At 39.7% G+C, this 14423-nt stretch overlaps 4 protein-coding genes across 10 annotated transcripts in view; 2 read left to right on the top strand and 2 right to left on the bottom strand.

Annotated features, from left to right (window-relative positions):
* LOC140309848 (membrane-associated phosphatidylinositol transfer protein 2-like) overlaps positions 1-1293 on the bottom strand; it is a 38535-nt gene extending 37242 nt beyond the window's left edge. For 2 of the 6 annotated variants that reach the window (XM_072387877.1, XM_072387879.1), the window contains exon 1: positions 612-1292. The gene's annotated coding sequence lies outside the window, so the exon portion shown is untranslated. Of the gene's footprint in view, positions 1-611 lie in introns of all 6 variants that reach the window. The other 4 variants (XM_072387878.1, XM_072387880.1, XM_072387882.1 and 1 more) reach the window with 3 other exon arrangements.
* Positions 1294-3001: 1708 nt separating this feature from the next.
* Positions 3002-4915, top strand: mtrfr (mitochondrial translation release factor in rescue). 2 transcript variants are annotated; one of them, XM_072386973.1, is made up of 3 exons: positions 3002-3084; positions 3180-3432; positions 4179-4915. In XM_072386973.1, the coding sequence occupies exons 2-3, from the start codon at positions 3184-3186 to the stop codon at positions 4407-4409; spliced, it is 480 nt and encodes a 159-aa protein (XP_072243074.1). In that variant the 5' UTR covers positions 3002-3084; positions 3180-3183; the 3' UTR covers positions 4410-4915. The 2 variants fall into 2 exon arrangements, with proteins under 2 accessions (XP_072243074.1, XP_072243073.1); XM_072386972.1 differs by lacking the exon at positions 3002-3084 and having other exon boundaries at positions 3096-3432.
* Positions 4916-5529: 614 nt separating this feature from the next.
* kmt5ab (lysine methyltransferase 5Ab) lies at positions 5530-10809 on the top strand. The gene is made up of 8 exons (XM_072386971.1): positions 5530-5698; positions 5921-6024; positions 8238-8376; positions 8657-8861; positions 8951-9038; positions 9146-9205; positions 9375-9565; positions 10244-10809. The coding sequence occupies exons 1-8, from the start codon at positions 5689-5691 to the stop codon at positions 10452-10454; spliced, it is 1008 nt and encodes a 335-aa protein (XP_072243072.1). The 5' UTR covers positions 5530-5688; the 3' UTR covers positions 10455-10809.
* Positions 10810-11755: 946 nt separating this feature from the next.
* rilpl2 (Rab interacting lysosomal protein-like 2) lies at positions 11756-14113 on the bottom strand. The gene is made up of 4 exons (XM_072386970.1): positions 13509-14113; positions 13274-13425; positions 12270-12380; positions 11756-11859 (listed from the first exon to the last, which is right to left on the bottom strand). The coding sequence occupies exons 1-4, from the start codon at positions 13803-13805 to the stop codon at positions 11838-11840; spliced, it is 582 nt and encodes a 193-aa protein (XP_072243071.1). The 5' UTR covers positions 13806-14113; the 3' UTR covers positions 11756-11837.
* Between the last annotated feature and the right edge of the window lie 310 nt (positions 14114-14423).

The following is a 14423-nucleotide window of genomic DNA, read 5'->3' as shown; positions in this document are numbered from 1 at the left end:
AGACTAGAAAAGACTCAAGAGACATGACAACTTACCATAATAAGACACCGAGCATTGCTTCAAAATGACCCCAAGTGGGTATTAATACAACATACACCAGCCGGGGTCACAAATCAAGACTGAACCCGTCTGCTGGGTTTGTTGTCGTTTCATGTTCTTTTGGGTTTTATGTCCGTTTGGGTTGTCCTGGGAGCTTTAACACATCCGTGCTCAGGGGCTCGCTGTTTTATAATGCGTCCATGATCATTTGTATGATAAAAATCAGCTCATCTGACAGTCAGCCCAGAGAAAGAAGCATTTAATCAGATTTCACACACACACGCCTGTGGTAAGCAAGCGGACCGGGGATTGCATTAGAGGACAAAAACAAGCCGCGCTCCTTCAGCCGAAACGAGGAATGCAAAGTTAGTCTAAACACGTCTTCTGGCGGGCTATGACAGCACGTGTTATTCAAGGAAGAAAAAAAACAACAACTTGTAAAATAAGATTTATTTATGTGACGTTACACCTCTGAGAGGGATGAACTAGAGTAAACCCACCGTCCGTTAGTTACCTAGCAACATGGCAGCACGGGTATAGCAAAGTGATGGCTGGCAGTGTTCATCACATACCTGGACCTGATGCACAGCAGCGATGCACCTCTGGCTTCACCACACTCCCGTAGTCGGCAATTTAAAGTTCATCAGCCTATCTCCGTGTTTTGTGCTCGCGACTCTCGCGGGTGAGGCGGGTTTTCAATCAGCAGGAGGCTGTCTCCGACGCGGTGATGTCTGGAGACGGTGCCATAATTGACAGGATCGCATCGAAAGTCAGAGGCTGGTTTCCTTTATGTCGCCGTTTGCTTGGTCCCTCGGCAGAGGAAGGGGTGCGGGTACGTGCAAAGATGACACGCAGAGAAACATCATCAGCCCCGGAGTGTTACACCATATCACCCGCTGTTTCTGCAAGTGTTTACAAAATCTGGCCTCATCATTGCGACTTCGAGAAGCACGCTGGATTTCCTCAATCGACAGTGAAGGCCAAAGTAGCTATGTTCACATTAAAATGTCCTTGAATGTACACGCTGCCCTCGCATGTGTTGGCGGCTGCGCTTGTCCTACAGTCAGGGAAATGAGCGGGAGGTCGACTCAGGCCAGCAGCGGCTCCCTCAGTCCCCAGAACCATGAAGGACGACGGACGGACAGATGAGTGGCTCTTGACATAGTAACTTGTCACTCTTAAAGTCTGAACCGCTACAAGTCTTCAGCCCTTTCAAGCACGACACGAAGTGCTGCTGAGGTGGCCCGAGAACAGCAGGACTTCCGGTATTAATTTTGAAATAAAAGTCGGACACTTCGCATTGAATTTGTTGAAATTGTACCCCTTACCGTCCAACCACGTCCACGGACTCAACGTTTTCCCCTAAAACATGTTTTTAACTCTTCTTCAAATATTTCCTGGTCCCAGCGACCACCACACATATATTAATAATTTAGCATGAATATAAGGCAAGGTAAAACGACACCGTCTTGCTTTTGTTTCTAAAAGATTGCTGACTACACTTCCGGTATTTATTCTTTTGTGCTAACTTGAAAACAAGTATTCACCCCGAACAGTTTTAATGATTGATTGCCCTCTGCTGGCGACAGAGTATATGCTCGAAGCAGGTAGCGTAGAGTCATGTATCTCCGTGGAGATAAGCGTGCCGTGAAGTTACAAAGGTACATTTATAGCGCTTATTGTCATTCCAGTCAAAGACACACACTCATACTTTAATATGTATTTGGATGCATATATATGTTTCAATACAGTTCATTAATAATATTCATAAATCTCAATTAGATAAGTGTTAGTAGGAAAAAACAATGTAAGCACAGTACAAATCAAATATTTGGGCACACTGGGGGATTAAAGTGAATGGGTGTGTCCAAACCGTTGACTGGTCGTCCTTATACAAGTATGTATTCATTAACTAAATATATATACATGACATACAGTATGGAGTTCATTGGATGACAGGTTGAAAGGTCAGCTGATCTCGTAAATTCTACATGTTCACACAATATGTAAATCTTCCACTGCATTATATATATATATAGAGAGAGAGAGATAGATAGATAGATAGATAGATAGATAGATAGATAGATAGATAGATAATGTGAGCACTATAGATATAGTTCAAGTAATTAGAATTTTCGACTCCATCGCCCGAAACATTTCAGAGGTGTCATCACAGGTCATAAGAGGGATTGTCCTTTTCCTGTGACCTACATAGTTTCCTGGTTTACCAATTATAGTCATTGTCAGTGGGGAGAACAGGAAGCATTGCATCACAGTTCATTGTACTCTCCATGTGAAAGACTGTCATCTGCAGATGAAATGTGTCTTTGTGTGAGTCCTGCAGAACCTGCAACAAGGAAATGTCTTTTGAAAAAAAATAACGGAAACTGGTGCCAAATGGGTGAGAAATACACAAATTAATACTGAAGATGCGACATTCATCTATCGAGCATTCAGATTAAATGTAACTATGAGGATCAAATTCACCCCACACACGAAACATAGGAGCTCATAAAATATTTTGAATGTTCAGGAATCAAAAATTTTATCAGGAATTACAAAACGGTCGACACAATTGCAAATTAAATGATAAGTTGGCCAGTTAATTAGAATAGCTGTGAGACTGAAAATCTCTGGGCAGTTGCTGCATTTTGTAAAGTATTTTAAATATTTCTGAGGTTTTTAAATTGTTTGTTGGGCAAAAAAATCACTTTGAGGATGACTGTTTGGTGTTCTGTGTCCCTGTGGATGAGATCGATTGTCCAACCAATACTTATAATTGCAAGCAGTGATAGACACCCATCATTTACCAAACTCTCGCGACAATGTTCCATGTGTATTTTTAGTTAATTTTAGATACATTTATTTCATGCCAATATTGTTTTGATCGACTAGCTAACACACGGCGGCGGTGTAGGATCGGTATACTTTCTTTAACGGCCACGAAGAAGAACACAAGCCTGACGATTGGATGACTATGGAAGGAAGCGAAGGAGACAAGATAGAACATAAATAAGAGCACACCGTGACCGCGACATTTTTCCAGTGGATGCACAACACAAGTCCTTGCTTATGGAACCATTTCTTAGTTAACAGTAAATAGACCGTAATGCAATGTTATTGCTTGTCACACATATCAGCCGTATGTTTAGTGTGACCAGGGGGGTCTTTTGGAGAGCTGCTCCCAGGCTCTCTCCGCTGCTTAGACCGACTCCTCCCGGACTGACATGTGTCTCGTCAGTCGGCAAGAAGGACCTGGTAGACTTTCCAGTCCTGATCGAGGATGAGCTGGAAGAGCAGTTTGTTCGAGGATCTGGGCCTGGAGGACAGGCTACCAACAAAACCAGCAACTGTGTGGTGCTCAAGCACATCCCCACTGGGATTGTTGTGAAGGTAAATATAGATATTTTTTATTTGTCAAGTGGACATGACCGATTGCTCTCTGTTAATCAAAACTATCAGAATTTATCCTTATTTTTTGGCTTAGAGTCAGGTCATAGTAAGTAAGTAAAACTTTCACTGTTGTGAAAGTTTTCTGAGTTAAAAGAATATGACTGCAGTTTGAAAGCGTAATACTATTCCAAAAGTAGATTAGTCATTGCATAAAAATTGTCTCCATTTCTCTTACTATCATATATAATTTCATTATTATTTATCCTGCATTAGTTTAAAATCAGTGCTTTATGGTTGTAATAGGTCAGTGATGTCCACATCCAGTCCTCAAGGGCTAAAACCTGCAGGACAGTGGCCCTCGAGGACCGACTTTGGACATCCCTGTAATAGGTTGAGGTGGAGCCTGACAACACTACTACTATCATCCCATTTACATTTAATTGAAATGTTGGTCATTTTTAATGAACAAAGTCTTAACAAAATTGGAAATAATTGCAAATCAAATTTTGGTTAATCAATCAAGTGCATCATGCCTACTTCTAAATATAAATCTAGAGAAAACCTTGCAAAATATTTCATAAGCTCCTTATATATTAACATAAGGAGTATGGAATATTCCTGTAAAGAACCTCAGCATTGTTACTTATTTGTGGTACTTTAAAAAAAAAAAGAAACTTGTGAAAAAACAACAACAATGTGATTCACAGCCAGTGTTTCGTCTGCTTGTCATTTTGTTTCCCCTCCAGTGCCATCAGACCCGATCTGTGGATACAAATCGTAAGCGTGCCCGGGAAATCATGAGAGAGAAACTTGATGTTGCATATAAAGGAGAACTCAGTGAAGTTCTTGTGAAGAAGAAAGAGTCTGTTTTGAAGAAGGACGAGAAGAGGAGAAGGGTTAATGAGAATCTGGAAAGGAAAAGACAGTTTAAAGAATCTCTGTCTGCAGACTCCAAACCTGAAAATGACACTGCTTAAAATGAATACAATGAACCTGATGCATTTCTGCAAAGACTCAAAAACAAAACTTGGAAAGGTATTGTTGTCATTAACATATTCAGCCATACTTTAGTTTGCATTGCATCATTCATGCACAGTTTATGTATGTCACAGTTCATATAAAACATGTCAAGATACAACAATTATATAATAAAATATACATAAAACGCTCAAGCTAATGGTGCATCTTTCAGTACTTGGAGAATATTTCCTAAACTTATTATTGTGGGTAAACACTTTCAGTAAAATGCAAAGTATGTATTCTTTACCTGAAGATATGCTGTGGGTGTTAGTAGGTTTGCATCAATATTTTTAGAAGCATTTATTGATACATGTATCTTGAATTGTTCCTATTCTAGGAAATCTGTGGCCGTTTTGTTTATCTAATGATTTGTCATTGATCAGGCACGAGCATTTGTTTGGGGTTTACTTGATGGTGAAAACAGAGGAAAAAGCTATATTGAAGTTGCAGTATTTACAAGATTGTGGACTTTTTTTTTTACACAACTTTTACCTCTTATCACTAGATGTCAGCAAAAGACTCCAGACATCAATAACATAGTTTGAACACTTTAGATGTACTCTCCAAATATATGTCACTGTCTGCAGTAATTGGCACCTGCTCCATATTCTCTTGGCTTAGAAAAAATCATTATGAAAATGAAAAAATATATAATTAAATAAATAAACAGATATTAGCTATGGGGAATAGTGCTCAGATTTAGATAGCTATAATTAAGGTAAAATTGCTATCATTAAGCATTGTCTCTCTTTGACCCTTTGCATTTATGGAAATTTAAAAATCTACATGCCATATCACGCTCTTAAGAGATGTTTTGATTTTCTATTCAGTTCCGATTAATTACAAATAACACCCTGCTTTCTAAATCAATTACAATTATCATTTCAACCTTCATTTACTCCGATAATGTCTCTCAGATCTAGATATCTTTTGCACCTTTTAGGCAAAATGCATCCGGCAGGTTTACGGAATCGTGCTTGCCTGAAGGCGCTGTGTGACAGTCAACGCTGCGGCCAATGAGAGGGCGGCACTCGCGCTTGCGCCTCGCCCTTCTGGACGAAACAGCCAATGGGAGGTGCAATAGCGTTTTTTAAAATCCTTCACGAGCCCACCGACCTATTTTGCACTGTGCTCTTCAATGCGGAGGATAAACGAAGCTCATAGGAGCCCGTGGACACAGAGGGCAACGTTTACAAGACTCCACGCCGTCTTTTGGATTGTTTTCAGGGAACTGACATGGCAAAAGGTTGACTTATTTATGTGTCGCTGTTTGAGAACTTGTTGTGGTGTCGTAGAAGCTGCAGTGGAAGTTATTCAGCCGACAGCGACTGTTGGTTTGCCAAAACAAAGGATGAACTTTGTTAAATAAACATACTTCTGTGTACACAAAACTCACCGGCTTTTTTTGCAATATATGGCTTGAGCTAGATAGTATTGCTTACACATATTTGTTCTCATGTTTACAAAGGGAAGAAACATGTGCTGAGAACCGACAAAAAGCCAGAGGACACTGTTGAACATACAGTCACCTCACAGGCTGAGACAAAGGAAAACAAGCCTGCAACTAACAAGGTATGTTTTTGTTGTTTTGGGCCTTGCTTACACAAAGTTACAAACCAGTATTTATTATATTTTACAAAGTTACTTAACGGAAATTAATAATAATACAACAAGGGCCTCAGTTTAACTGCCAGGAAGTGTACAGTTACCTAACCCTACTGCAGGGTGCTCACTGTTATCTGTACAGGATCCATTCACACAGAACTACCAACCCCAGCCTGATCACTGTTTCTAATGCCTTCACCAGTATATTAAGTTGAAGTATTGACCGTAAATATGTTTCATTGTGACAAAAGAACATTTCAGTAAACACTGTTTAGGTGTTAGTTTTAATTTGCTTAGTTTTAGTTTTAACCAATGCTGTTCAAGGCTGACTCAGAACCACAATTTGTCTTATTTATTTATTTAAAAATTATCACTAAATGTTTGGCTTTGGTCAGGAACTGAAACTTGCCGTTTTATTGATATACTGTCCAACAATAAAAGTTCTACATACCAGAGATTGTACAGATGCCATGGAAATGATTTTATCCTACTTTCAAACATCCAAGAATTACAGTTGCTAACGACGATTCCTCCGTCCATCAAATACAGCCGTCGCAGTACCAGTTTTCACAACCCAGTTGTGGCCACAATAATTAAAATAAATTTGTCATTTTCTGTGTTTATAGGAATTTTGCTCATGAAAGACACTTGATACAAGTATAAGGAAGTGAAGAGGGGTTGGGGTTTTTTTTTTTTTTTTTAAAAAAAGAAGAAAAAAAGGTATAAATAACAGCTGCAGCTGAAGGCAACAAAAGATCCACAAAGTCCAGCATCCTCCATCAATACAATGTCAAATGTGCTATTAAAATGAATAATAAGATCTATATATTAATATTTTGGTAATCCGTACAGACGCATCACAACCCGTAACACAATATTCAAATAGTAGGTCTCAAATAACATGCCTTTTTTCTTCTTTTTCTTTGCTCCGTAGTTCTATTTCCACATTAAATCTATTTAAACCATTTAATAGATGATCCAACCATTCTGTTGCAATGAATATAATATTTTCTGCAAATCATGCCTTAGAAACCCCCACATGAAGTCCCAGGCTACATACTGGGGATTGTTTTATGAACTTTACCCAAGTAAAGACATCCCTTTCAGTATGTGACTCCAGTGAGACTTTGTGATTGATTGAGTGATGACTACTACTGCTTTTTAACTGACTTGATCTGCACATGCAGATTCCAAAGGACTTGATTTGTATATTTGTGTTAGGCTCATTTGATACGACTCTGACCAACAATACAAATAGTTTTGTGTCTGTAAAGCATGCGACTCCCAAAGGTGTCGGGATATAGTTTACAAGCAGCAACAGCACTTTTAAAGGGAAACGTTTTGATCAGCTCCTCCGTCTCAAACAGATGGATCTGATCTCCCTCCCTTTTTTATTTGAAAACAACACATTTGCACAGGCTGTTTTTCTGTGAAGATGATCAGAAGATCTTGAGTACACATAAAAATGTCTTTACAGAGACTTTAAATCTCTTATGTCTCTCTTTGTATGTTGGAAAACGTGATTGAACATGTGATGGAATTATTACTGCAGCGGAGTGACAACAAAACTTACTTTTGAACTTACTTTTTCTGTTATGTCTGCAGTGTCTGTTTGCCAAAGCCGACCTATTCAGCTTCTTTTTCTTCTTTTTTTTTTCTTACCATCTTTGTGGAACAACTGGCTGTTGATCTTGTGAAATAATCAGCTGAAGAAGATGGTCTCAAAATGGCCTCGAACTGACCTGGTTAATTGGCTGATGAATTAGTCTAGCTCTTGTATGTCTAATATGTCTTTTATTTTACTGACTCATTTCTAGTTGCTTTTCATTGCAAAGATGAACCGTGTGGTTCTTGTTCACACTTCAATACAAACGATGAATAATACTTTGAAGAGAAGCAAATGAGTGAACAAAGCTGGTTTCGGACACAGTTGTTGCTATAGGCAGTTAAGTTTTTAGCAATCTGCTGATGATATATTCTGTTAGATCTTCTGGGATTAAAGCAACAAATCACCTGTTTTGTTATTGTTGAGGGGGGAAAAAGTGGGACAGAGCTTGTAACATGTAAAGCTTGTTGTTCCTGGTTCTGAACAGTCTTACAAAAATATAACCTTGCATTTCTTCGTTCCTGTTGAGGGTTCTTCGTTTTCTAACTGATGTGAACAACACCTCTTCTTGCAGACTTGCATTGGCAAGGCGCAGTCAATTCTACAGAGTCTGCAAAGTCCAAGTAAACCCAGATCCCCTCTAAGCGACAGTGTAATCCAGGAGGGAAATGATTCTGATGCAACCAATCCTGACATGTCAAGGCTGAAAAAAGGTGAGCGTCTTTAAAAACTGGTTGAACTGACTAATCTGAAAGCCTGTTGTTTGCCCAAATTCTATTTCATGCATTCTTGCAGCTATTGTGCTTCTGACCTCTTTGTCATCATGTGGTTGGCAGATCCATGTTATACCACAGAAGCATCTCCAGTTGAATGGTTGCTGTGTTCACTGACCTATCTTATGACTAACTTAACTGCATTTCTGAGGGTACCTCACTTTCGTGATTAAGCCTAAAGATTTAAGGCAGCTGTCCGTTTCATTCCTCCTCACTGCAGACACACCCACTAAGATTAAATCTGAGGGCTGTGAGCCCAGTGAGCCGAAACCTGAAGTGGCTTCTCACAGTCACGGGACAAGAGAGCGAGCCACTGACCAACTCGAGCAAAAAGAGTTGGACAAACAACCAGTCAAGTCTGCAACAGGCGGCAAGCTTCCTGCCAAACCTCGGAGTAGAAGTGGTCGCAAACACAGGGCAAAGAAGTGAGTAAAGGGAGCCGATGCATCATTTTTACTTGGCCAAAAAAAATAAAGAATCATTATTTCACAATCATTATGTCTCATATTTACAGGGCGGAGAACAAAGCTCCGCAAAACAGAAAGGTCACTGACTATTTTCCCATCAGACGGAGTAACAGAAAAACTAAAACGGAGCTGAAGGTTTGTATGAAAGAAAAGCTTTTTATAAGGAGCGTGATAGTTGTAAAACTCTCATTTCCATGCTCATGCTTTATCTGAGTAAACTATGCTTCATCCAATTTCACCAGAGTGAAGAACACAAACACATCGATGACTTGATAAAGAATGGCATTGAAGAGGGAATGGAGGTAACATTTAATTGCTGGAATGAGTTTGACACCTTTGAATCTGCAACATGCTGTTCGCGGTGATTAACTGCTCGTCACCGACGTTTTGTTTGTGACAAATTGGGTATTTCTATGGTGGCTAAGAGAGTAACATGTTTGATAAATCAGTTAAACGCATCTCTGTCAACAGGTCAAACACATGGAGGGAAAAGGAAGAGGAGTTTTTGCTGTCAGGGGTTTCAAAAAGGGAGAGTATGTTGTTGAGTACCATGGCGACCTACTGGACCGAGCCCAGGCAAAAATTCGAGAGGCCCAGTACGCCAAGGATCCGCAAACTGGCTGTTACATGTACTACTTCCAGTACCAATCTAAAAATTACTGGTATGTCCAAATGTCACCGATGTGTACGCTAAAGCCGTGCATACACTATAATACACTACACACAAAGTCACATTTAAACGAATAACGACTGCACCTCGCACGTTTCCAAGCAGGTGGACGGTTTCCTCGAGTCCATTTAAAATGTTTAGCGAGAGATGTTGAGTCAAAGTCGATGTAATCTTACAGTTTCCTTTGCTCTCAGATTACCATTGTTTTAAACGATGAAGTGGACTTTTCACTTGAAGTTTTATTTATTTATTTATTTTTTTGTCATATTTGACAGTCAGTTTGGATACAAATCTTTATTTTCGAGTGTTATCTTATAAAACCAATGATCATCATCTGGTATTTCATAAAAAAATTAATAGATGTCTGAATTTAAGAAACTTTTGGAGCGTTGAGCTTTTTTATGCAGGCTTTTTTTTCCCCATCAGTACTCGTATGGACATAGAAATATATATTTAGAATTTCTGTCACGTATTGATCTTTTTTTTTCTTTTTTCTAAGACCTTTTCCATATAGTTTCTTCTATAGAACAAGACTTGGGTAGTCACGGATAACTTGTTGAATAGTTCCCAGAATTCATCAGTATTGCTCAAAGGCTGAAAAGGTTGGATTTTTGTAGCACGGATGCATGTGTCATCTTGTAGTGACGGGGTTTTCTTTAATATATTACAGTGTAGATGCCACGAAGGAAACGGGACGTCTTGGACGATTGATCAACCACAGTAAAAGTGGAAACTGCCAGACAAGGCTCCATCCCATCGATGGAATGCCTCATCTGATCTTGGTGGCGTCTAAAGACATTGAGGCAGAGGAGGAGCTGCTCTACGACTACGGCGACCGGAGCAAGGACTCCGTTTCTGCACACCCTTGGCTCAAATACTGAAAGCTCAAACATGGACGTTCCCATCTTGATTCCCTCTGATGTAATGTTGATGTAAAAGACGGCGCACATGAACAGTCTCCAAAATGCTTTTCTATCCAGTGCAAAGCCTCTTTGTTTTAAATGGAGGCTACAGCTTAAGTCTTTGAAGAGTGTATTTTTGCTAAATTTGCTTTTATCGTGCTTTTATAAATTCTCTAATTTAAATGTAGCAAATGGCTGCAAGCTTGAAGGGTCCTTTTCCCCACAAGTAGTGTTTCATTATCCACGGGCTTTTCCTTTGTGTGATGAATTCTGTTCGGGGTAATGTAAACTGCTCGTGCTGTAAACTAAGGAATAAAGTTTCGTTCCAGCTGTGTCGTAGTCGGTGCAAAAAAACCCAAACATTTAAGAGGTTTAAAATCAGATGCGGTCTTTTAAAATCAACCTTTTCTCCATTGATATGGGAGGAGTTGTTATCCGTTTCATACGGGACAGCAGAAGGGCTTAAACATGCAGAAAACGGTAAGTTGTACACCGCAGCAACCTGAGGTCATTTTGCATTCTTCTCACAGTGCTGATGTGAGGATAAAGTGTCATTCCTCCACAAAGAAACATCTGAGCAATGAGCTTCATGCTACACATGCCCAGTGGGACACTCCTCCCACCAACAGGACAGAACACTTAACGCTTTTAATGACATTAAATTGAAAAACATTTAGTTTTGATAAGAACGTTTTGTCTTTGAGCTATTTTAAATCAATTTGGGTCTAAACAATCTGCAAACTATTACCTCTTATTCTACACCACAATCCCAACAGTTGTGGAAACTGAAATTTGTAAGATTGTGCTGAATTTTCAGGCTGGAGTACATTAGCTGTCATCTTCTGTTTCCTGCGATTTCTTCATATTGACATGAGATCAGAGCCGTAGAAATATTCAGATCAAGTAAAAAGCACTGACGCTATCTAAGATGTTAAAACATCTTTTTATTCTTAAGTTCAGAGCCGATGTGATCTTGTTTTTCCTTTTGTTGATAAAACTGATCCATGAAAATGTTTCAGATGACTGTGCAAACATAAAAGCTTCATTTTGATTCATAAAATGTACATATAAAAAATCATTTCATTTCTCACGCGAGCCTTCAAGGTGACTAACACCACTTAGTTGATACTTTCCAGTTTCTCTGTGATAAATTCTCTTCACATAATTCATAATTCAGCCATTCAGAAATACTTTAAAAAACCCAAACATCTTAGGCTACAATTACCAGTACAAAATGTTGTGCTTGTTAGATGGACAAGTTTAAAAAAAAAAAAAAAAAAAAAAGTCATTGCAAAAAGGGTTAAATTGTGCCGACAAATCCTGTTTGCCTCCTGCGTGGTTGGTGCTTGTGAAAAGTTTTTCTCATTTTCGCCTGAATGAAAACCTAGAAACAAAAAAAAGTCAAGAATTAGTTGTTTTTTTCCCCCCTGAATATAGTGGGTGGACATGAAAAAAATACACACTGAGAACTGAGTCACTGCAGACTGTAATTACTGCAGCAAGTTTGGAAGAGAGACACAGTTTCCAGTCTCTTTCTTTCCCTCCTTCTCTGCTCACGCAAACATCCCCAGAATTAGCATGACTTCACTCAGTCACAAGTACATCATTAGCAGACAGGAGAGGGGCTGTGGGAACAATCTCCCTGCAAGCTTACTACAGCATGGTGCGAATTCCTTCCATTTTACCTGTCCCATTACAAAACGTTTGCAGCGAGGGAGAAAAGTGTTTGCTTTTATATTATCTTAGTTGTCTGGGCATGCAAGTGTGTGTGCAGCAACGCCGGCGGTTACTCACAGCTTCCCTATGGTTGTCTTCTCATTTATCGTGGCTGGACTGTGCTCTGTGGCTGCTGGTGTTTCCAGATCCACCTCCACCATGGCGGGCTCAGCTCGTGGCAGAATCCCACTGCAGGGAAACAAAACATTGATTTTATATTCGATGCAACGAGATCAAAAGATGCAAAACTGCTGCAACTTTTATCTTTAATATGGGATTCATTTTTGTGCTTGTTTTCATGATGCCAGTCAGACTGATTATAAGCCTCACTCAGTAACCATCTCCAACAGGGCTATATATATATATATATATATGATATATATGAAATGGAGGCAACTTACGGGACTGTGACATGACTGATCTTTACGACAACCAAGATCAGTTTTTGTTACAAATATTAAGGCTGCTCTGAAATATGAGGCTGTTCAGAGCTTTATAACAACAGCTGCACAGGTTAACTCTACCTGCCTGATGTCAGATATCAATAATCAGCAATAATCATATCGATACCAAGCTGCACCTACAGAATTAAAGTGGTGTAGTTATGTCTTCAGCCAAAGGCTAAGAACAACTCTGAGTCACAGCAGATATCAGAGTCAGAAAATAGTGACAATGTGTGCACTGAATGTGTGAGCATGCTTAGTATTATTGTCAACACGTGTCCACATTAGACACTCTAATTCTAACGAGTTTTATTTTTTTTTAATTTAAGACTAGAAAAAGCTGTGTATTTCTTTAAGATTAAAATTCAAGTTAACTTCTCGCTACACCAAAACAAGACAATGCAATGCAATTTGATAGTAAAGTTCTGCTACTTATCCTTCACTGACACAGTTCATAATCTTCTGATTTCTTAGTATTGTTTTTAAGGTATTTTATTAGCTACATGATTAGGAGAGTGATTGTGGATTACACCACAGTAAGATATCTATTATGCTCCTGATGTGAATAGACAATAAATAATAAAAATAGATATAACAGAACCTTTTATACAGCCTGTATGCATGTATTGCACTCGTTACCTCTTGTACAGCTGAAGCTCCTCTTGAGCCACCATGAGCTGAGCCTTCAGCTGGTTCCTCTCTTGCAGGACCTCCTTCAGCTCCTGCATGGTGAAGCGCGGTCTGTTGGGGTCTGTCAGGTCCACCACAAGCTGGTTTGGGCCCGCCGTTTGCTGTGATGGCAGACAAGAACTGTTATCTCTGAAAAAATCCACCTCTAAACAGGGCCTGAACTGCAGAGGGCCGTAAAACTCACAGTGCCCTGTCCGGAGGAGGCACCCTCCTTGATGATCCTGTCCAGTTCGCTTTTCAAGTTGTCCCGCTCCATTTTCAGCTCCTCCAGAGACAAGTTGTACTTGTTGACCAAAGTTTCAAACATCTCCAGAACTCGGACTATCCTGAACTGCAAATCCGAAACCTCTTCTCCCGCACTGCTTATTTTTAACAAGTCTCGACCGATTACGTACGAAATGTCATAGACATCTTCGACAGTGAGCTCAAAGGCGTCCTTCTCGAAAGCCAGAGCAGGCGACGGCTCTTCACCAAATTCCATAATAGAATAGTGTGACTCCTTGAAATGACCACAAAAAAAGTTTTTAAAAAGTCCACCAGCGGACACTTATAATGCTCGAAACACAATGCTATCTTTCTCTTTTTGTCTTCGGCTCAATAGTTTTACTGAACGAAGGTAACCAAGTTCCAGTAGAGCTGTACTTCCCCCATCACTCACCCACCAATAGTGTGTCTAGCTGAGCAGCAGAGGAGGGCTAAGTATCCTAGCGACAGGTGAGTGCAAAGATCGTCTATGGTCCAAGAGATCTCACTCAACAATGTCGAACCGGAAAGTTCTCTGAGGAAGAGGAATCAAGTGACGTGGTTAGTTTGAGTCAAACTGTCTTCTTACGTATCTCTGTTCCACCCTCTACCCAGTGCTGTTGTAGGCCTGTCAGAATCAGGTGAGAAAACACGTGATGTGATGTTTATGGTTTCCACGGCCCTGTGTGTCGTTCAACACAGTCAATGGGTAACATTTACAAACGCAAAATTATGTTCTCAAAATCATTTATACTATCAAAGCTGGATGTTACATTTTCAGTGGACATAATTACATCACTCTTAAATCTAGCACAATCGTTTTATTACACTTTGTCAAGTTGATATGTGATAGTGA

The sequence above is a fragment of the Leuresthes tenuis genome, unplaced genomic scaffold (assembly GCF_036924035.1).
Source record: "Leuresthes tenuis unplaced genomic scaffold, fLeuTen1.0.hap1 SCAF_6, whole genome shotgun sequence".
Lineage (NCBI taxonomy): Eukaryota > Metazoa > Chordata > Actinopteri > Atheriniformes > Atherinopsidae > Leuresthes > Leuresthes tenuis.
The sequence above is the reverse complement of the archived record's forward strand: the minus strand, read 5'-3'. Positions and strand labels throughout refer to the sequence as shown.